The 22,873-nt window shown below is 39.4% G+C and overlaps 1 protein-coding gene across 1 annotated transcript; it reads left to right on the forward strand.

Moving 5' to 3' along the window:
• The first annotated feature begins 316 nt into the window (after positions 1-316).
• On the forward strand, positions 317-17,311 carry LOC131293614 (transient receptor potential cation channel protein painless-like). The gene is given in 3 exon segments (XM_058321692.1): positions 317-499; positions 555-2,859; positions 17,277-17,311. Coding segments are annotated over 3 exon segments (2,523 nt in total).
• Positions 17,312-22,873: the final 5,562 nt, after the last annotated feature.

The raw sequence follows: 22,873 nt of genomic DNA on the forward strand, positions 1-22,873 counted from the left end.
CTAGGACCTTCTTCATCTGCAACGGGCGACGTGGAGAGCGGGATCACTCCGTTAATTACTCCAAATAAGAAAATAAACCTATCTAACAAAGAAATAGAGGTTGGTATAAAGCATTCAATTAATGGAATGTGAAACCACGTCATGATGATTGAGTGATGTGATAAAGATGAAAAAACAACATAATTATTTGTCGTTTAACATTTTGTAGGAGGTTCAAAAGTGCTTTAATGACGTTATCGATACCATAACGGTAGATAATAGACCCGCAAAGTTGGAAGAATTCAAGGGAATATTGGCTGACGGAAAAATAGAGATAATGGAGGCATACTATAAGCAAAACGAGAAGAATTTGCAAAACGTGATGCCCCACGTTCCTGATCAGAAAAGTTTTTTAAACCGTTTTAACCTTCAGGAAGTATTGCTGAGAATGCTCAAAGACATCGCTAAATATGCTGAATTTTTGAAATTGTTCATCAAACGTTTCAAAGCGCACAAAGAGGTAGGAATATGTTGTGATGAACAGAGCATTGTAATGCAAAATATACTTGTTTCAGCGCATCGAAGGTAAGCTCCTACTAAAGAATGACACCGAGATGAACAAGTCCAAGGAACAAAAGGACAAGACCAAGAAACAACCACGACCAAAAACCAACAACGACCCAAGAACGATGCGAGAACTGGACACACCTCTGCATTGTGCGGTAAGGCAGTTGAATGAGGATTTCATTAAATGGCTCTTGGAGGAACCTGAGACCGAGGTTAACCTACGCAATAAGCGTAGGGAAACGCCTCTGGCAATTCTATGCGTGATGTATGGCTGGAGTAAGAAGCGCGAAACAGAAATGAACGCACCAACCCATATAATGAAGCTTATAAAAAGATTGCTGGTAAAAGGAGCCGATTTTAACATCTACATGAACGAAAGCGCACTGCCCTTTGATTTCCTGCGAAAGTATGATACAGAAGCAGATGTAGTCGAGATAATCAAACTTAATGCTAAATCGAATGTTGCAATAACTGAAAATCCGCCAAAGCAGTTACATGGCGAAGGCAAGGATGTGTCCAGAAAACGAATCGTGAAGTTTTATAAGAAAACTGAAGACATGGACGTGTGTGTCACGCTAGAACTAGTTGAAATATTCATCTACTTTAAAGATTTGGAAAAGTTTAAACATTATTGGACAGATTTCCAGGTTACCAGTGCCAATGTTAAAAAAGTTATAACGCTGCTTTTACATGTGGCTGTCGAACGAAATTATACGCCTTTCGTGGGTCATATCATTAAGAAGGCATCAAAAGAAATCTTTAAGCTAGAGGAGAACAAAGCGACGCAGGAGAACAAACAAGAAGAAATCCAAATGGTTCATCGTAATGAGTTGAAAGGTCTGCTAAAAACGGTATGTCTTAATGGAAACAAGGCCTTGTTAAACATGTTTTTACAGAAGATGAACGATAGGCTGTTGGTGAATCAGAATCCTCTGTTGATTAACACGCTGAATGGAGCGTACACGATGAAACAGAAAAAGGATTCGATCTTCTTGCTGGATTGTATGGAAATCTTGATCAACAACCACAGGAAAGTTGACATGTACCGTGTGAACGTGAATGGAAACACGGCTTTGCATCTGGCACTCAGTTATGGATATGAAAACTTGGCCTTGCTCATGCTAAAACGAAGCCATGGATTAATAGGACTCATGAATAATCAATGTTTAACACCCATCGAGTACGGGAGAAGGCAGTTTTGGAATGATTATCTGGACAAATGTATCAGAGTTCAATATCGGACTGAATTAAAATTCGACGTGAATTTCCTCCAGCCGCCACCGAAAAAGGAATCAACTGAATCCAAAGCGAAGGTATCGTGCTGTGGAAACTGGTTGAGTTGTTTACCATGGTTCAAGCCAATGAACGAGTTATACAATTCCAAATACCGTTTCACTCGCACTGTGAACGACATGACCGCTTTGCGTTTGATTTCCCAGTCTAAGGATCGCAAGGAGTTCCTCATGCATCCAGTCATCATTGCGTTCATAACAATGAAGTGGGAGCGTCTTTGCCACTGAAATATCCTGAATTTTTTGCTCACGTCGATAACAATGTCCACATTTGCAATTTATACACTTTTAGAACCGGGAAGCTGCAAAAATTGGTCTATGGCGGGTACGATAATCGGAGCATTGATATTATTGGTTCGGGAAATTACGCAGTGGCGGTTGCGGCGACGGTTTTACATCACGCTAGCGAACCTAGTCGATATCATCAATCTAGTGTTGATAAGCGCAGTCTTAGGATGTGAATACGAACGTGGTGGAGTGTGTAAAGCTGTGCCAATTGTTTCTTCGTTTGTGGTAGTCAGTTTGTCCCTTCAAGCAACATTTCTACTCGGTGCATCATGGAACAAGCTGTCCATTACGCTTTACATGTTCAAAACGGTTGCGATCAGTTTTTTCAAGAGTTTTCTCTCTTTCACTCCAGTGATCGGTGCGTTCATCTATTCATTTTATCGGACGAACAACGAGCCAGCAGATTACTCCGCCACTTACTATTCCAAAAAGGACTCTCAGAACAAAAGTGCCGAAAAGAACTTCAACAATTTTCCAACGTTCTGGAATGCCATCATTAAAACATTGGTTATGACTACCGGCGAGTTTGAGGCGGCCAACATTGATTTCGATGGCGGAAAGTGGTTGCTATTCGTTGCGTTCGTATTCGTTGCGCCAATCGTTATTCTGAATCTTATGAACGGTCTTGCGGTCAGCGATATTGCTGCTATTCGTCAACAGTCGGAGTTTATTAGCATTTACAGGAAGGTTAAGTTGCTTGAACGATTCGAAAGTGCCGTGATCAACTATGGCTGTACAACATCAGGATGTCTACAACGGTTTTTCCGTGACCCGTGGTTTCCTGGTCCGTTTTTCGAGAATCATGAGAGCATTATTTACATCAAAACGAGGGAGTTGAACCAATTGAAAATTCAAAAAAAGAAAGGAATGTCTAGCGAAAAACCTAGGCCCCGCTTAATTCCTGGCTTTTTTGCTTGGCTGTTCAAGTGGAACAAAAATCGTTATTTTGGTTCAGTTGCACGTTGACAAGGCGATGGCCATTGTGAATAAACGTTTCACGATCAATTCGGAAGAAACAACTAGTCCATTTACAGCTGATACATGAAACCGAGGGAATACTTCATCTTGGCGTACGTGGATAGTCAGTGCCTTCGTACAGGTAAGGGTCCGGACTCGGTTGGGATTCGAACCCACTTCGTCGAGCTGGTGAGCCCCGGCGCTCATGGGCCAATTTTTTAATCTACGCTACCGCTTGGTTGTCGCATAGCCGCAACACACAGGGAATTATACTTTGTAAAAACTAATTTATAACAATAGTGAACTACCAGGCAGAAAAGTAATACTATCTGTTAGCACTGCGGAAGATCTACGTTACTAGACTTTTTTATGTTTTAGCTTTTGATGTGTTTGGTACATTCTTGGATTCAAATATTTTAGGTCATTTTGAGATAACGATTGCTTTGAAATAAAACTAAATAGGTTAAAACATCCTGAAGGATTGACGTTTTACAGTAGATATAATAAGACCAACATTATTATAACTTTAACTGGATGATTTCGAATAAATAATAACGTATGATTTCAATACAACCAGGCACTATGTTCCAGATTTAATTCTTAATCATCATTAAATTAATTGAAACATCTTAATCTAATGGAAACATGAGAAAAATAAAATGTTGTGCTTGTAACTCGATTTAGGCTCCACCCTGACTAAGGAAATTGATGACACTGAACCATTCTTAGTAATTCAGAAGTCTCAGTTACTTATAGTCGTTTGGTTTTTAATCAAGAATTAAGTTGCTAGATCGGTGACATGAACACTTGATTTTAAGTTCCAACACGAGTTTAAAGGCAACTTAGAAAAGAAACCCTGGAAATACGCTTCCATTCTTTCTATTAACAATTCTCATTCAATCATATCAGTCAGGAAACTATTCGGCTCCGCTGCTATTCGGCTCCCTTTCTGCACCAAGGCCTAAACCCAAGAAGCAAACGATAAAGGAAGTCAGCCTGCCGGAGGCGTATATCTTTGCGATTAATTCAGTCGTGTCGTCTTTGAAGTATGCTATTCTTGAGCCGTTGTCCACCGAAATGCGAACAATGGTGGCCCCGTGGACAGAGGCCTTTACTACTCTTTCGAACCCAGGTGGTCAAGCCAAGAGATCTACATGGCGTTATGGGCTTTCTTCCGAAGCAGTGCTCAGTTCGGCCATTCCGATCAACCAGCGGGCTCAACCGCTGGGGCCTTTCGAGGCTGTCGTAGCGAGGCCCCATGATTATGCTCGCGAAGTGGTCACCGGCTCCAGCGTGTATTCGCCGAACTTTGTTGCTTCCCACCATGCCTAGGCCTCTGTGTTTTTGGTTTCATCTTATGGTCATGTGTTGAAAAATTCTCTGTGATATCATTTGCTAGTCTAAAAAAGCCTGTTCATGCTGACTATAGAATAAGGCAAGCAATTATAACGCACACCGACCGAATTAGTGATCTAGGAGCCCTTTTAGATAATAAGTTATCCTTTTTACCAAACTATGACAGTATTTTAAAGAAAAGCAATAGGACGTTAGGGCTAGTGAGAAAAATGACGTCTGATTTTAGGGACCATCAGTGTTTAAAAACTATTTACTGCAGCGTTGTAAGATCAACATTAGAATTCGGTTCTGTAGTGTGGAGCCCAAGTGTCGCGTTCTGGACAAACCGACTTGAGGCTATCCGAAAAAGAATGACTAGGTAAGCTATAAACCTTTTACTTTAGTCCAATAGCAATGAGATCCATATTCTACACGCTGTCTGCACCTACACCCTATTGATGACACCACGGCACAACAAACAGTATGCCAGCAATGGGCCTATTTCCTCCATGGTAGTTTAAGGATCCAATTCTTTTCTGCGTTCATCGCAGCTAGTTTACCTTCATGTTTGGGCCATCTTACTGATCATAATCTGGGCATAAGCCCATCTGATACCAAGAAGTTTAAGTACGTTGCTTCTGATTAAAATTTGAGTATTTTTGTTTCATAATTTTGTTGTCTACCTTGCAACTACAAAGAACAATAGTGGCTAACCCATAAATGCGGTGCTAGAACGACATGCGGCCACTTAAAGTGCACCAAATGGCAAAGAAACCTACCTGGCCGATTTTACTTGCGTGCCCGCTTTTCGGGTCTTCGCCCACATTTTGGGCTATATCTCAGAGAAACAATAGATTTAGATTCTGTTTTCAATTTACTAACATAGTGGAAGAGTTAATGAAAAGAAATTTATACGTTGAAGGTCAATATTCGGTTCCGGGAATGCTGCAGGCTTGTGGAAAGACAGCAGACCGTCTCATTTTTCGAGCGTCCGATTTTACTTGCAGCGGACTGTATACAGTCTGACAAGAAAGTATTCGTACAGTCATCAATTTCAACTTTAAGCATAATTATCTCAGCGACTACGTGACCTAGGACAACCGTTTGAACGACATATCGTAGATAAACTTCTATTCTATCCAATGAGGTCTTAACATTTCAAAAAAGTTACTTGTAGGTCACTTTGTTCTAACGAAACCCCAAAAAAGGCTCAAAATCGATGACAAAAAAGTATCCGTACATGATGAGTATTGATGATATGCCATCCGTACATGATGTGTCAATATGATGCAATCAATGCCACTTGCTTCAAAAGTAGCCTGTAAGTGCCAAGAAATAATTTCTACCAGTTTTCTTTTCGAAAGATGCTGGAAATTTGACCCGATTCCATAATAGTTCTAAAGATGTCTACTAAGATCAGGATAATCTTCCGTTGATGGTAAATCTAGGCATCTTTCGACAAATGTTGTACAGAGATCGATTCCGGACACTTTTCGAGTAGCGTCAACACTCGTATGATCTCATAAAGTCGTCACTCTTGGAAAATACATGGCCTATTCTTAGGATCGTTATTTTACTCAGAGAGAACATTGTAGAACATCTAAACTTTTACCAAGGGTTGGCTTGTCTAAGGAACAAAATGGGCTAAGTAGACCATGTCCCACAGATGATTTATGATTAGTTCAATGTTTCCAGTTCGATTAATGGCCTCCGAGCACCATAACACATACTCTCAACTACTGTGTTTTATAGTTGGAACAACGTTGCTCGTATTGATAATTGAGTTCGACGTCAAGTCTCTATTGTTGTTCGTTTTTTTTGGCCAAAATTGCTTAATTTTGTCTGTATGAAGTCTGTATATAGTGTATAAAACACTGTGCCGACACGCCAATGGCATCAAAATACAGCGATTTGCATATCCCCAGTCTTCCGTATTCTTTCCTTAGAAACGACAAATTTGCAACGTACAATTATGCAATGTTATTGTTATTTCCAAAAAACCTTCCTAAGAGTTGTAATCCAAATCATATGATTGGTGATCTAGACACTTCGTTCGTCATGTTTGAGAACTCTAAGTATGGAGGACTTCATAGCTTTTCTAGCAATCACCCCCTCATAGCGATTGAGTAACCACGAAAGATGTCTGTTTGCAGGGTTTAGTCTAGTTATACCCTGGTTAATTCAACAAATTATAAGCTCCTGAGACTTGACATGATATTTGCCACAGGGTTCATCAACTTGCCAAGTTAGGTTCACATAAAAAAGATAGTTCTCTATCGATTGCAGCTGTTTGCCTAGTTTCACAGGCCATTGCACGTTAAATGATGATATAAAATTGTTACCACCATACTTTTAGATCCTTAATAACTTGAAATAATGGCTAGGTTGATATTTTGACTACTAGAACCGGTGTTTTTGGTCAAGAAAGTCGGGTGTACAAATACTTTTTTGTCATCGATTTTGAGCCTTTTTTGGGGTTTCGTTAGAACAAAGTGACCTACACGTAACTTTTTTTAAATGTTAAGTACTCATTGGATAGAATAGAAGTTTATCTACGATATGCCGTCCAAACGGTTGTCCTAGGTCACATAGTCGCTGAGATAACTAGGCTTAAAGTTGAAATTGGTGACTGTACGGATACTTTCTTGTCAGACTATATGTACAGTACCAGGCATTCAAAGTCGGACACTTGAAAATTGAACAATCTTTTTACTTTGAGGTAAGTTATCTTCTTCTTCAAAGCAGCTAGCGACACGAAACTGCACAGGGGACTTCTCCAACTTTTGTTCTTCGCGAATATGCAAAAAAAGAAACAAAAAACTCCAATTGCGGAAATAACGGGACACGAATGAGAAAAGTATTCTTTTCGAGCCAGGCACTAAAAGTCAGCATAAACGGCTATACGTGCCGTAGGAGGGGGTATTTAAACACACGAACAATCGTGAAGACAAAGACAGGGGATTACCATATATTGCTCTGGTAATAGTGCGTTAGGGGGGAATAGGGTGATTCTTACCTTCACAAATTGGAAACTACGTTTCCCTGGATGTCCATTTTGTACGTGATATGTATTACCAAAATGGCGACGAAGCATCGTGTGGTGGTTTGACTTTGTTGTCAATTTTGCCTGTCTCCTGCTTTTCGTCCAATATTTCCTGTAATTTTTCTATCATTTGTTAAATTGGAATGTAATTGTCTATTCAAATGGTACATACACTGTGCCAATCGGTAAGTGGGACGGTCAAAAAAAGAACACTTGTCTGACTTTGCGATCAATTTTAGGGTACTTAGAATTGATAACAATGAATTTCGCTTATCACATCTTCTTTGTCTATCTTTCTACGAAGCATGTGCAAAAAGAGAGAGTAAAAATCGGTCACCAAGCGGCGCAATGATGGAAAAAGTGCAAAAAGTCATAATTTTGCCAGCCAAACGTAAAGTTGGACACTTGCTTTTCAGGTTTAATACGTGGTTTGTTGAACTATTTCCAGAAGTTTTTGGTATTTAATTTTATTTCTGTTATAGTCTATGACTGTTTGTTGATGCTTGACAAAAGTTTTTTCTAACTTTATTGGACATTTCTGCTTAAATTTCTTCCTATTACTGTTTTGTTACCAATTTATAATATACAGTGTTTGTAACATAGGATACTGTACAATTTTACTCAAATTGGCTATTGGATTTCATACTAAAGACTCAGAAAGATTCTTCTGAACTTTGAGGCTGATTTAGAGTAGTAACTTTTGTGTTATTCGTAGCTTATAGTGAGTATAGTTAACCTGGCGGAACTCTTAATCTTGGAATAGTGAAACTATTTCAACAACATCTGTCATAATTTTCTTCATCATATGAACGTTGTGATGGGTACTTATCGTACTTTAATTAAAAACAAGTTTTTCAGTTCATTCTGATCGCATAAACACCTACAACATTAACAAATGACCTCCAAGGAATAGGAGTTAAAACAACAATTTTTTTAAAACTCGTCAGCTCCGTTTTACGTTCTAAAACTGCCTGCCTTTCTAACCAAAAGTGTATATGTTTGCTTCATATGTAAGTCATACTTACTGTGACGACAATTACCACATTAAATGAATGCATTTGAACGAGATAGGAAGAGTACCTTTCAACATAATCTAAAATCATCGTCTATATAAGGTTTTGAAAAGTAAAGGCGTTGTTTGCGGTTTCTGCGGGTATGTTCTGGAAATAGTTTGGAACCTTCTAAATGCTTTCATTATTTTATTAAATTCTTAGACATCTATAATTGAGGAAAAGTCTTCAATTCAGTTGGTTTTTTGATGAATCTCACATCATCGTCCTTTAAGTTTATTGTAAGATGACCCATTTCAAGTTCTATTTTTGACAATATGGGCTTTTTTATCGATTGTTAGTGTATCGCAAAACAGTAACTTTGGTTAAATTGATAAAACCTGATAACTTTCGGCATTTTTAATCGATTTATATGATAAAAAAGATAATATTTCATTCCTTGCAGTGGTGTAACATATTTCAACCACAAAGTGTAAATAATTTATCAAAACTCATCTTTTTTATACATATAACAATAATTTAGTATATCATAGATCATCAGAAAATGATTTTACGTGCCTAAGCTAGCTTCCATAACACTTCAGCCGCAGACATTCTTAGGAATCCTAAGTGTCCAACTTTACGTTTGGCTGACAAAATTTTGACTTTTTGTACTTTTTCGATCATTGCGCCGCTTGGTGATCGATTTTTACTCTCTCTTTTTGCACATGCTTCGTAGAAAGATAGGCAAAGAAGATGTGATAAGCGAAATTCATTGTTATCAATTCTAAGTACCCTAAAATTGATCGCAAAGTCAGACAAGTGTTCTTTTTATGACCGTCCCACTTACCGATTGGCACAGTACATTTGATGTAAAGACCTATTTGAGTGGTTTGGCTGGCAAAAGTATGACTTATTGCACTTTTTTGATCATTGCGCCGCTTGGTGCCGATTTGTAAGTCCTCTGTTTGCACATGCTTCGTAGAAAGATAGACAAAGAAGATATGATGAGCGAAAGCCATTGTTATCATTTCTAAATACTCTAAAATTCACCGCAAATTCAAACAAGTATTCTTTTTTCATTTGTCCTACTTACCGATTTGCACACGGTCACGGTCTCGGGCTACTTTGTCTCGGCAGAATCATCCGGAACCGCTTGCCGGATTCTCCAGAACTGGAAAAACGATCTTGTGCTTTGTGTTGGATCGTTTTATATGTGGTGTCCTTCGTACATTCCTGAACCGTTAGTTGCTATTGGAAAACAAAGCACACCCTTCGTTACGTCTCGTCGTACACGCGAACGTATTGCGATGATATTACTTTGCCATTTTGTTTTTGTCATTCCCGGGTTTCTTCTCTTACCTCCTAGACTGTTTTTCCGATATTCTTTTCTGCAGGCGCTATGAAAAACGATTAATTCCCGCTTTATTTTTCTCTTCCCGCCCTTTCATAACAACTAGACCTTCGCGTATCCACCGTGGCTGAACGAAAAGCATGAGGCTTGTTCTAGCGGTATCGCGAGTTCTAATGTTTTCACGCGAAATTTAATGATGGTAATTTATTCGTGTTCGTGTTCCTTTTTCGCACGAGACGTACTTTATGTGATTGAGATGGGCTTCGACATTTTCCTCTTGCTTCTGGAACTGAAGTTTATTTGAAGGCTTTCCGAAGGAGGTTGTTTTTTCCAGTTTTTTCTTCGTTTGCAGCTATATGGTTTTCCAGCCATTTGATCTAAGCTGTTTTTTGAGTAATTTAATACATTTCATCAAATTGGCATCACACCTCGTCTCAATTTATTTGTACTACTTATTGATTAGTTTATCATCTTCACGAAATCAACGGAATGCACTTCGTACTTGCTTGATTTTTATTAATTAGGATAATTCCAAAAGTTTGCTTGCCTTTCGTCTTTGCTTCACCAAAACAACTCTAAGTATAATGTCTAAATAATTGTCCAATGTCTAAGTATAAACTTATGCATATTTTATCAAACTAATGTTTCGTTCCAGGTGTTGTGCATGTATTTTTGTATTATTTTATTCTCTCCTGGGGCGTAGATTATATACGTTTCCCGCTTCACTCATGGATGGGGCACGAAAATCACTTTTTCATTAGTATGGCCGCTACCTACGCAACAGGCAGAAAGTAGACAATGGAGGGACAAAAACGACAGTTATCGTCAACAGGCGAGTAGTTTCGGGGACGTCTAATCATCTACTTCTAATTATCGTCGTAATACAATAAGCATAACATCATAACATCATCGTTAAAGGACATAGTCATTTAGGTCAGCACACTATCTAACAACAAAGGACAATCACAGGGTTGAGTTTCCCGAATGGTGGTAGAAACTGTTACTTTAATTATAGTTTTTTATGTGTAGTGTCTGGAAAGGGAGTTTGGGTAAGATTTGATACTGTTGGATGTAATATTTCTTTTTTTTTCTACCTGTCCTGTTTTACGAGTTTTGATTGTGTACGAAACCCATTACCTCCCGTTTCGCAATATTTTTTGTAAAAATAGATGTTTTCGCCTCTTTCACGAATGTAATTATTACCAATCTCTTTCAACGGTTTCTAAACGTCGTAAATATGCCTTTTTGAGACGTTGACAATGATTCTGGTATTCAGCAACCGAGGACACACTTTTTTTCTATGGTACAGTTATACTACTGCATTTGTCTAGTACACTTCATCCTTATTTATTACATACTCGTGCTGGTCGTTAAAAATAGTAGAAAAGCAGTAATGAGTATGAAAACCCAGACAGCGTTAACGGCGTTAGTTCATTTCATAAAATGTCCAGGAGTCATAAATTTCTTCTGCCATTAGCGGCAGTAAATGGGGGGAAATCGCAGGGTTACTCCTGGCGCCAGGGTCTTGTGGGGTTGCGCTGTTTCGTTTCCGTGCGTGGAACGGAATTAGCTTGAGCTGTTTGATTGAAAGGACATTGTGATTCAAAATGTATCGGGTTAAGATTGTGCGTAGCGTATGCTACAATAGAACGCAAGGTGCATCATCAGGTGTTTGCAATATTACTTAAAATATAAAATGAAAAAATAATCTGACCATCAAAGCCTTAGTATACTTTAACTTAAAGGCTTTGTTTTTTTTAATTTACTTTTTTATAGGAAATTTACAGGCCTTCGAACTAAACAGGGTTAAAATTACAGGCTTATAAGCCTATTAAGCTCTTCTTTGAAAAACCATCTTCGAAATATTATAGCATTCAAACTTAGGCAACATGCAGAGAGAAACAATATTATTCCAGAAGTTCAGTTTGGCTTTCAACCCGCAATGTCTACTACTCACCAGTTAAACAGGCTAATGTATGTATTAACCCCTTCACAGTTTTGCCCGAGTCTGACCCGGGCCAGCGGATGGGATTATCATTACTTGTAGAAAGTTCATACAAAGAGTGTGTAGTACAAGTTCAAATAAACTATGAAACGAGTTTTCAAACGGTTTCACTTAGGAAATCCAGTTCCAACGTAAATAAAATGTGTTACTGCTATTAGGGTTAGGATAGGTTAGCAAAAATAGTTTATAATATCAACAAGCATACATTTTCCTTGCATTTAAGAAGGTTTTTCTCCAACAAGTTTTTCTCTTTTGATGTAGACCCTTCACAGTCTCGCTACGTCGACAAAATGGAACAAACAATTGTGTTAGATTTTCTTTAATTGAGCCTGGCTCGGCCAAAACTGTGAAGGAATTTAAATTCGCCGCAAGGTAAATACAAAGTTAAGGTTCGAAAAGCTAGAATAACATTTAGAAGCAATGAGGATAGGGAATGCCGTACCCGTTAATATTTCAATTTGACTGTAAGTTTGCAAAAATGTGTATTCAACATATGAAATAAAAAATGTATACTACTACTAAGCTGTTTTCTATAAACAATAAGAAGTATCTGTTCTCTACATGTCGTGGAAGTAGTACGAATTTATCCCAAAAAGGAAATTTCCTTGCAAGTTTGGAACATATTTAACAGCATGATGCAACACTTCAAGGTAGCTTATCTCGGATGAATCAGGGTTTGTAAGATTTGCGTAAGGGAGATTTTTCACTTCGTGTGAAGCTATCAAATTATGTGGTTTTGATCGAATTATAAACAAATTTCATTGCATTACTTGAAATTCATCATTTGTTTTCGTTTAATATTTATTTCGGTCATGTTTAGGTAACTGCATCTGTAAACTTTTTGTATTTATATTTTGTAGATTATTTTAAATTAGGTTAATAAAATAAATTCGTGCTGTTGTAGCGAGCGCTTTCATTCACAATACATTGAAACTTGAGTTTCGTTCTGTATTCCATATTCACCGAGCTTTTTGACTGGTACTTATTCATTTTTTACACTTATACACTCTACAAGTTGTTGCAAAATAATTTAATTAAACAAACGAAAATTTTAATTTGACAATTGGAATACTAGCAAAATTCAACAAACTTATAGTCAAGGTCCTTGTTTGTGAAATGGCAAATGATTAAATTCGTCTTAGCTATTATTAATAATCGTTTTCTTAAACTAATTTCTTTCGCTGCGAGCGGTGGCATTTAAATAGACCGTTTATTTGAATTCTGTGTATTATTTAAGATTCGATAATCTATGTGGCCTACATTAAGTAGACAAAGACGTAAACGTAAGACTACAACATTGATGGAGCTGGCTCATGCAAATCTGGTTTTTCCTGTTACTGGCTTTGTTACTGTACATACAATTTATACTTTGTTGCAGAAAACATGCAGACTAGCTTCCTCGTAACCAGCGTTCGTCGGGTTTCGTACGGATCGTTCAATTTGCATCAAACATGGAATGTACATTGATTATTTGTGGAACAGACAGTCATATTGACGTGTGATACAATGTTCTGTTATGGCCGAGATCCTGCGTCAGCGTTATGATATGCTAATGCACACAACTTACAGTTTAATTTAAGTGGGTCTGCGGTATTCATCATGAATTAATTATTTGACTCTTGATTGGTATAATACATCGCACATAACTTGTCTTCATCTTCTGAGCATTTTACAAGATCACAGATGTTGCTTAAACGACATATGATGTCTGCGTATTCTATTAACAACTACAAGATCAGCTTAACACACGAACCACTTACACTTGTATGTACCAAAGGTGTAAATTTTTAGTTATTTCCAGAAACGTTCGTTTAACCGATTCCGGCAAAGTTCTTGGACATTTTTTTTTCTGACGCCTCGTTTGTGTGTACCTTTTTCATTCCCCTAGAGGAAATACGGTAAAAGAGTAAATGAGGCCCCGGCCGCCATGTTTTCGATCGTGGCTACACCTCTTGTGGACGTTTAAACTGAATGTATGCAATTGGTGATACATTAATTCGTTAAATTCATCCTACGAGTATTTGAATCGTAGTGTGTACCGTTAATTTCGGCTACGCAATCAACCTAGGGGTGCGGTATGAGGGGGGCCCACGGGCCCCTATTATTATTTCTCAAAACTATAACAAACTCTCTTTTTCGGTAGACCTAGCGCAGTCCGCTCGCTTCGCTCGCTGCGGGCGCGCCGCCGTTTCCAAATCATTTCTTCGGCTAAACTCATTGTTTCATGCTGTCCATCATGTGTGGTATAGTTTAGTTACTAGTAACTTACAGTAACTTAACATGTAAAAGTATATTTACTCGCATTCAACCTCCACTGCGTGATTAGTTTGAACCGTTATGTTCTTTTAAGCGAACCGTTAGCGATCAAATATTTGAAAAGTATGCATGCGTCGCGCTTTGCATAGCTTCAGGCGCTTAATGTGAACCAGTAGGAAGAGGAGAATCTAGCCCGGGGCCTCATTTACTCTTTTACCGGAAATACTATACCTTTTGCACCCGACCAGCCTATGCGTAAAATTTTCGCTAACAGGCAGTTACGTGAAGTATCTTCTCGAGGGGTAACCAAGGCAGCAGATGGGTTGCTGTCAATTTTCCTTTAGCCACAGGTTCAACAGATACAACTTTGCGCTAGCCTGACTCTAGGTGGATATTGTTTCATTCGGGAGTTGGTGGAAAATTTACCATTTCTATGACCCCGTTAAGAATGAAACATAAAACCCACGTTTCGGTCGAATGTTCTCGAAAATTCCTGGGAATGGTTTAACACATCAAACATGCGCTGCAAAACTACTATCCTGCACACAAGTACTACCTTATTTTCTAACCTGCTCTGCTTTCAGCTGCGGAGGAACCAGTACAGAGGACTATAAAATGGTGACATGGTAGGGTTTATCCTATTCCGCTATCGTAAATCGCAAATAACTTTAAATCCCAGGAGAACCAAATATCAGATTATTTTTGGATTTGTTCAACGAATCTAACCCTGAAACAAAAGGAAGGTAAACATTCTTCATAGTATGATGAATAAACATAGAATAGGAGGAACCTGGATAGGAACTATTTTCTTTTAGTTGAATATTTTACTTTTCAATAAAATATTTGTAGAAAATCAAGTGAATACTTGTAGATTGACAAGAAAAATCATACACGTAGTAGCAGGCTCTAACAGATTCCAGGAAGTGCTTAGTCAGTAGGGCCACCATCTTTTTAACATCATCACATCAGTTGACATCAGTTGCTTGAACAATGCGCGTGATTCGGATTTGTTTAATTATCCCTACGGGGTGGGCGGTGCCACGAGCGACAAAATAGTTCCATGATTATGGTGACGATTTTGATAACCATGTTCATAGATGATGCTGGGTCATTTGCCGCTTACAAATTCATTAAATTAGTGTGAAAATTTACTCTTCCAGCTCTTGATGATTTGACTTTTTTATTAGTATTGAAGGTAACAAAAACATACTTTTTGTAATATTTGTTTTCATTTATTACACAAGTCATGCAACGGATTTTCCTGTCAATTATCTCATAAATCATATGAGTAAATTGTTATTCATTAGACCACCTCCGGCGGGTCTTGATGGTTCAAGGATTGCGATCGATCTGTCCAGCATTCATTTATTTTCCTTCGCTTTCGCTCAATACCACGTACCAGTTAATCCCTCCAGTGCTTGTAGTATTCCCTCAAACTATCTGTACTCTTCCATCGTTCCCGTTGCTTTCGCGAACCAAGAAGAAGCTTGTGGTATTCGTGGAAGATGGATGAGTAGATACAAGATGTTCATCTATTTTATCTTCGCACTCCTGTCCGACCGGTACGTAGGAGGTTAGAAAACACTATCTTACAGTAGGCTTTCGAAGTTCGTCGAGAGAGACCATTTTTCCACCGATCGAAGAGGTTTTACCCATCTTGCCATTGAACCAAACTGGCAATCTCTAGCGAAAAGGAGCTCTTTCGATTTGTTACGATTATGTTCTCTAGCCAGGGTATCTCATTATGGTTGAGGTGAAGGTTTACCACAGCATCGTTTTGTTTCGCCAGATTTTTGCTGGTTGCCGTGGGTGTCGGAATGGATGGGAGGGACGGAATCGCTAAATGGCCTGTCGGTCTTGGGGAAAAATCCCATCAACCATCGTACCGAAGGTGCAAAACATTAGTAAACATTATCGTAGCTACGGATTCTGGTAGCAGGGGAAATCGATAGGTTTCTGAATCAAACCGGATAAAAATACGGAATAAGTCTCGGGTGAGAAGTTTGTTGATGTTTGGAACACATCGTCTATTTCACTTTGCACGACGGATTAACATTAAATTTTGTCGCCAAATTCAAACCAACTGCAGTGGTATGATTACTTTTGTTGCTTATTTTTCGCTGATAAAGATTAATAAACACTAAATTTACTATAAAAAAAGTCGCTCCAGAAAATCCCAGCCGAATAAATCGCACAGCGGCTACATGGCTAGGTTACATTTCAACTCAGAGGTCGAAGGGCAATGAGAACAATTATGCTGACCACATTTCATTTCGGCCTGTCCTTGAAGCAGGTACAATCGAGAAACAACAGCTTGTGTGGCCAGTGAAGCAAACGAAGGAAATAAACATCCTTTTAGTAGAGTTTAACCATAAATCTTCATCGACACCATATAGTGCAGTATTTCGACCGCCAATGGAGATAGTAAAGTATTGACGCCGTCAACTTGACGGTAATATTAAATTTATGCCGTTTGGTTAGAAATTGCTTACAGAATGTCATGAAGTAATAATGCTGTGCTGGAAATTTCTTACTATGCGACAGGAAACATCAATTGCTTGGATCGATGGAGCTATAATAACTTCTGGATATTACATGTATGTCGTTATGATAAACCTGCAGATATATTCATTTCAGCACTGTGATCGAAAAGGAGCTCTAGCTACCGTTGCCTCTTCTCGAATGACATTTTGGTTGTTTTAGTTTATGAGGATTTCCATTCGTTCAACCTTTGTCGGTGCCTATTTACACTCAGATAGACATTGCATTTTTTACCTAGTAGCAATTGTTTGGTATGATGCAGCTATACTGGATCGGCAATTGGTAGTTTTAAAATGGAAAGCTGTGGTTGATAACCCATTGAATCTGTTTTTTTGTTAAACTTGTCCACCTATACGCCAGATTCACTCTCTGGCATTTTTATCACCCTCTGGCAGAACTTGTTTTTTGAATATATTTTCAATCACTTCCAGTTCTGACTTAAATATCTATAAGTGTATCTTTATCTCTAATTTTGTAGTAAAATTATTATTATTTGAATTTATCCAATAGTTCCAACTCTTTACTAATTATTTTTAAAGGTTGGGCAAAGCTTAAGGAGGGAGATTGATTTGAAATTCACCTTGTACGTGTAGAGCACGGACTATGATCGAAATCCGTTCGACGGTCGGTAAAAATGAACTCTGTGCGTTTATACCTTATATGTTCAAAGGTTCCTATGAAACCTCCAGCTTCGTTTATACCTAAGGCGCTTAAGTGTTTCCATGAAGTAATGTTATTATGTGGCGCTACAGCCGCTGAGCGGTCTTGGCCTGACGAAGCTCCATCCGAAACCGCTCACGGTTGCTCTCCACCTTCCACCTTCGTCTACGCCATCCTTCCACCTCAATTTAGGCCTACCACGCCTCCTCTGTCCTTGGGGACAGCCTAAAAGGACTTTACGGGCTGGGTCGTCCGGTGCCATTCTCTTGACATGACCAGCCCACCGGAGCCTGGCGAGTCTAATTCGCTGTACGACAGTGCGGTCTCCGTACAGCTCGTAGAGCTCGTCATTATATCGGCTCCTCCATTGTCTCTCCTTACATACGGGGCCAAAAATCCTCCTGAGCATCTTCCTCTCGAACACGGCTAAGAGGGTTTCGTCAGATTTGGACAGAGTCCATGTCTCGGAGGCGTATGTGAGCGACAGCTTCGACTGTCTTGACAGGTATCGTGAGTGGAAGAGATTTCTCAGACTGTATATGACCGGTTGGCTGCCAGCACCCTAGCGCGAATTTCATCTTCAATGTTGTTGTCGGTGCTGACCTTTGACCAAATTTTAGACGACTTCAGAAGTGCGTTCACCTACTTGCACGTCATCCCGCGTAGGCTTTCGGCAATTGTTGGCAGGGCCGCTGATGGTGCCACCATCATCTTGGTTTTTCCCTCGTTTATCTGCAGTCCGAGGTTATTCGCCGCTTGCTCGATCCTTTGGTATGCTTCTGCTACAAAGGAGAGTCTTCTACCAATAATATCAATATCATCAGCGTATGCCAGGATCTGGATTGACTTATAGAAGATGGTCCCCGAAGTTTCCACCTCTGAGTCTCGGATGGCCCTCTCTAGCGCTAGATTGAAGAGTATGCAGGCAAGCCCATCCCCTTGGCGAAGTCTTTTGGTGGTAGCAAAGGAACTTGAAAGTTTTCCATCCACCTTCACCTGACAAGTGACGTTAAACATGGTCATTCTTACAAGTCTGATTATTTTAGCCGGGATTCCAAATGAGCTCATGGTTTGATACAGTTTTACCCTGGCTATGCTATCATATGCGGCTTTAAAGTCAATGAAGAGATGGAAAGTATTTTGTTGGTACTCTGCCATCTTCTCCAAGACTTGCCGCATGGTGAAGATCTGATCAGTGGTTGATCTCCCTCTTCGGAATCCCCTCTGATAGTTTCCTACTATCTCTTCAGCGTATGGGTCAACATTTTTTTCAACACCGTAATCAACACCGTAATACCCCTGTAGTTACCCAACCAAATATTTTCGGCGATAGTGAACCAAAAATATAGCCTTTCGCTCTTACAAATGTTGTGTTCTCTTCTGGAGTTTTTCTCTTCTGTAGTGAGCAAGTTTTTTCTCACTTCACTGGCTATCACCGAAAGTGAACTGTATCTCGCTGGTGTTTTCGGGTTGGCTTCGCCAACGAATCACCCCCGAGAATATCAGCGAGAAAAAGCGTGGTGTCTCCTTGGGTAGTGCAGTCAAACTTATCTCCCTTTTTGTTCTCTAAATTTGCGCCTCCATTTTTGATCAGTTTGGCTGTTATTCCGTCCGTGCCAGGCGTCTTATTGGTCTTGAGGCGTCGGATAGCCTTTCGTTTTTCTTCAATGCTAGGTGGCTGAAGCATGATTTCATCTGCTGGTGGAGCCTCCAGCTGCTCGTTAAACTGATCATTTAGTGATTCATCGAAGTACTGAGCCCTCCGTGAGAAGACCTCTGGCTGGTTGCTGACCAGATCTCCATCCTTGCTGCGACAGCAGGTCACCTTCGGAGTAAAGGTGCTTCGGTGGCCTGCTATCGCTCGGCAAAAATGTCTTCTGGGTTTGTAACGCACTGTGGTTTCCTCGAGTTTTCGCATTTTAGTGTCCTCCCATAATTGCTTTTTTTGCTTGAAAACTCGTTTCTCTTCTCGTCTCGTTTCTCGAACCGGTGGTATTCTTCTGCGCATGCCCGTGTTCTTTGCTTCTGCTGCATTGTTCAGTATGCGCAGTTTTTACGTTCATTTTCAAGTCTACACTCCTACAATCGTTGTTTTTAGAGCATCCCATCTCCCGCTCGTATCTGTTTCTCCTTGTTGCAGTAGTCTCATCTATGGCTCCGTGGTAGGAGAGTTGGACTCGACTCTCCTTAAGAGAGTCCGTGTTGTATCGTGTTTGCGTGTTGTTTCTAGCCACATTGGCTCGATGGGCAGGCGATCCTGCATCTTATAACTCAGCCAACCAAGTAATGATCAGAATCGACGTTGGCCCCTCTATAAATTCTGACGTTTAACAGACTCGATTGATGGCGGTGATTTATCAACACGTGGTCAATCTGGTTGGAAGTGGCTCCATCCGGGGACACCCACGTGATTTTGTGGATGTCCCGTCGCGCAAACTTGGTACTTCCGACGACCAGACTGGACCAATCTACTACCGTTTTCGTTGACTGTGCTCGATGTACTGGCGGTACATCGACTCCCTACCGACTTTTGCATTGCAGTCCCCCAGGATTATTTTGACGTCATACCTGGGGCAACTTTCATAGAGTTTCGCGAGGCGGCCGTAAAACAGGTCCTTGTCCTCTTCATCTTTGTCTTCGGTAGGGGCATGAACGTTAATGAGGCTTATGTTATAAAATTTGCCTCGCATGCGCAGGTAGCATAGCCTATCGTTTATAGCCTTGAAATCAATGATTGCGGACTTCGCGAGTTGACCTGCAGCAAAGCCCGTGCCAAGCATGTGGTGGCGGTCGTGGCAGCTTTATTAGATGTCGTAGCTGCTGCCACGCCTGTTCTGCACACCACTACCTAGCCAGCTTATCTCTTGTAGTGCGACGAGGTCCATGTTTAGCTTGGATAGTTCATCGTCCAATTGATTCAAGGCTCCGCGGAGCTCCGGTTCTATACATTGTGCGTACATTCCATGAGCACATTTTAATCGTTGTCCTGGGGCGTTACATAGGTCCGTTATCGTCGAATCCGTTCCATATATATATTCGTAGTTCCGTAGTCGATGTTACCGGGGGCGGGTGACTGGCCCTGCGACCCAGTTGCAGCTTTGGTTGAGCCTGGTTGCCCCCCAGGCGTTCAAGCAGCCCGGCAAACCGAACTGCTCACCCCCCTTCTGCCTTAGCCATGCCACCCCATCCTCCCAAGGGGGTGAGATTGGACCCGTTTACCCAAGCTCGGATAAGCGGGGCTACATGTACACGGACTGTATGGCTTGGACATACCAGAATAGGAGTTGGGTAGGAGAGCCTATGTAGCTTTCAGGAGGCGTCGGATCCTACCCCATAACACAGACCGAGAGGATTTCATGAAGTGGATGATTGTTTCTTTTCAAACGAAGTTGTTGGTAATCATTTGAATTATTACACAATACAAGCTGACCCAACGAACTTCGTCTCGTCCAATAATAATAATACACTAATATTGAAAAAAAAACAAAGCATTACAGTTCAAGGGAAGCCCCATTGATTTGTTGTCTGAAGATATCGACTCATAACAATAACAGATCCATCTTCAAGTCGCGGCATATCAGACAAAGAATGTTTTAAAACTCCAGTGAACGATTCACGGCTTCTTTTTCATTTTCAATACGATTAATCAATTTATATGAAGGCAATGGTCCAGCTGAAGTCATTAGCATAAGTTTTTTAAGCAGCAAAAATTGTACGTGCACTCAACCAATCTTAGTTTCGATACTATGGTGCATTCACATAAACATTTGTGATAAATCATTTTTAGTTTAAGCGAATTGGCAAATAGCGGGTAGCAAGCCCACGATACTATTCACCAAGCAGAACATTTTAAATTCAACGATCGGTGCTGGCATTTGAATTTCAGTCAATAGAATGCTACTCGTAAACAAACTCCCATTTTCAATCAACACCAATGCTTCATTGAAGATCAATGATTTTTTTATTCAAAATTTCCCTTTCAAAAGTGATGTGAAATATCTTCGGCGATGTCATTTTTATACGTATCTCACAATCAACAGGACTTTTTATGGCTTCATCGAAATAATCTTAATATTAAGTATAGACACTATAGTTATTGCTGTTCATTCATAGATTCCAGTGATTATCATGTTTCAGCAAGTGTAATTGTGTTCTCGTAAAGTTGCACATCATACTCAACGCTGTCCGCAATGGCTCAAACAAATCGAAGGTATTCGTTTTCGATGGATTGTGTAAATTTGTTGAAAAATTTATTTATTAATTTATTTATTTTATTTAAATTTTTTTTTTGCTAAAGCAAAATTAAAACACACCTCTACGTCCATGTATCGGACACCCTTGCTTTTGCATAATCATTTCTCCGATGCATTTAATTTATATGTGAAGTAACTGCGAATCAAGCAATAATCTCGGAATAGAATCGCTGCTGCAAGTTGGAATCTTGTTTCTTATGTTTTTTTTGCTTGCTGTACTCCTGCCTCAAGAGTTCTTGGTGTCAAAAACCGGCCTATCTCTTCCGGCGACGTTCTTGCAAAATTGTTTGATAGTTTTCCCTGAACTTAAATACTCAACATTCATATGTATTTAGCAACAAAGCTCTTTTCTAGCACTCAACAAAATACATTCAACTCCTATCAGAATCAAATATACGTGATACGCTTGTTGATTAACCGAGATGAAATTATTCGATGATCTGTGAATTCGCACTCAGGATTTGTCACAATTTTAATCGGTATGAGTAAGAAGGAAAAAAGTCATCCCAGAACTTCGTTAAGATTGGCCAAGCAGTTTCTTAGTTTAGTTATACATCGTATATTTGATTTGATTGTATGGAAATCTGCAATTTTTACAAATCTTTCCATTTTCCGGCTTTTCGTTAGGGAACGTTAAAGTTGTCTTTTCTTTAAACTTGCCATGAATAAAACCGAACAAATAATCTGATATTGTCAAGAATGGCTCAGCCGATTTTGAATTTTAGCTTTAAAAACAAACAAACACTCATTTTTATAAGTTTCATTTTTTTGGGAAAAAACATTTATCGAGTTTTCTGGATTTCTGGCTTTTCCTAAGGATTTTTCTAACTTTCATTGTTTTTATTGGGCCAAAAGAAACAAATCATCAGAAGACTTCGTTGGGATAAGTCCTACCGTTTTCGTTAGAGAAGATAAATAAATTTTTTTTATATGGAAAAACAGCCGTTTTTACCGAATTTTCAAATTTTCCGACTGTTCCATGGGAATTTTCAAATTCTCTTTTTTCCTAAACCTTTGTTGAGTAATAAGGAACAAATCATACGAAGACGTCATCAAGATTGGTCCAGCCGATTTTGAGTTTTAGCGAACATACAAACATTCATTTTTATAGATATAGAGAAGAAGAAGAAGATATAGAGAAGAGATAGAGAAGAGAAGAGATAGAGAAGAAGAAGAGATGATAATAAATTCATGAAAACTACAAATTGGATCCCAAGAATAGCAATTAACACACTTTTTTAAAAGCAGAACCCTCAAATGTACGAATTCGTTGAGAAACCGCGGCTTAAAACTTAGAGGATTTCTTCCCATACAAACGGGAACGACCGGATTTGCGAAAAGAGTTCATTTCGTT

The sequence above is a fragment of the Anopheles ziemanni genome, chromosome 2 (assembly GCF_943734765.1).
Source record: "Anopheles ziemanni chromosome 2, idAnoZiCoDA_A2_x.2, whole genome shotgun sequence".
In the NCBI taxonomy this organism is placed as follows: Eukaryota; Metazoa; Arthropoda; class Insecta; order Diptera; family Culicidae; genus Anopheles; species Anopheles ziemanni.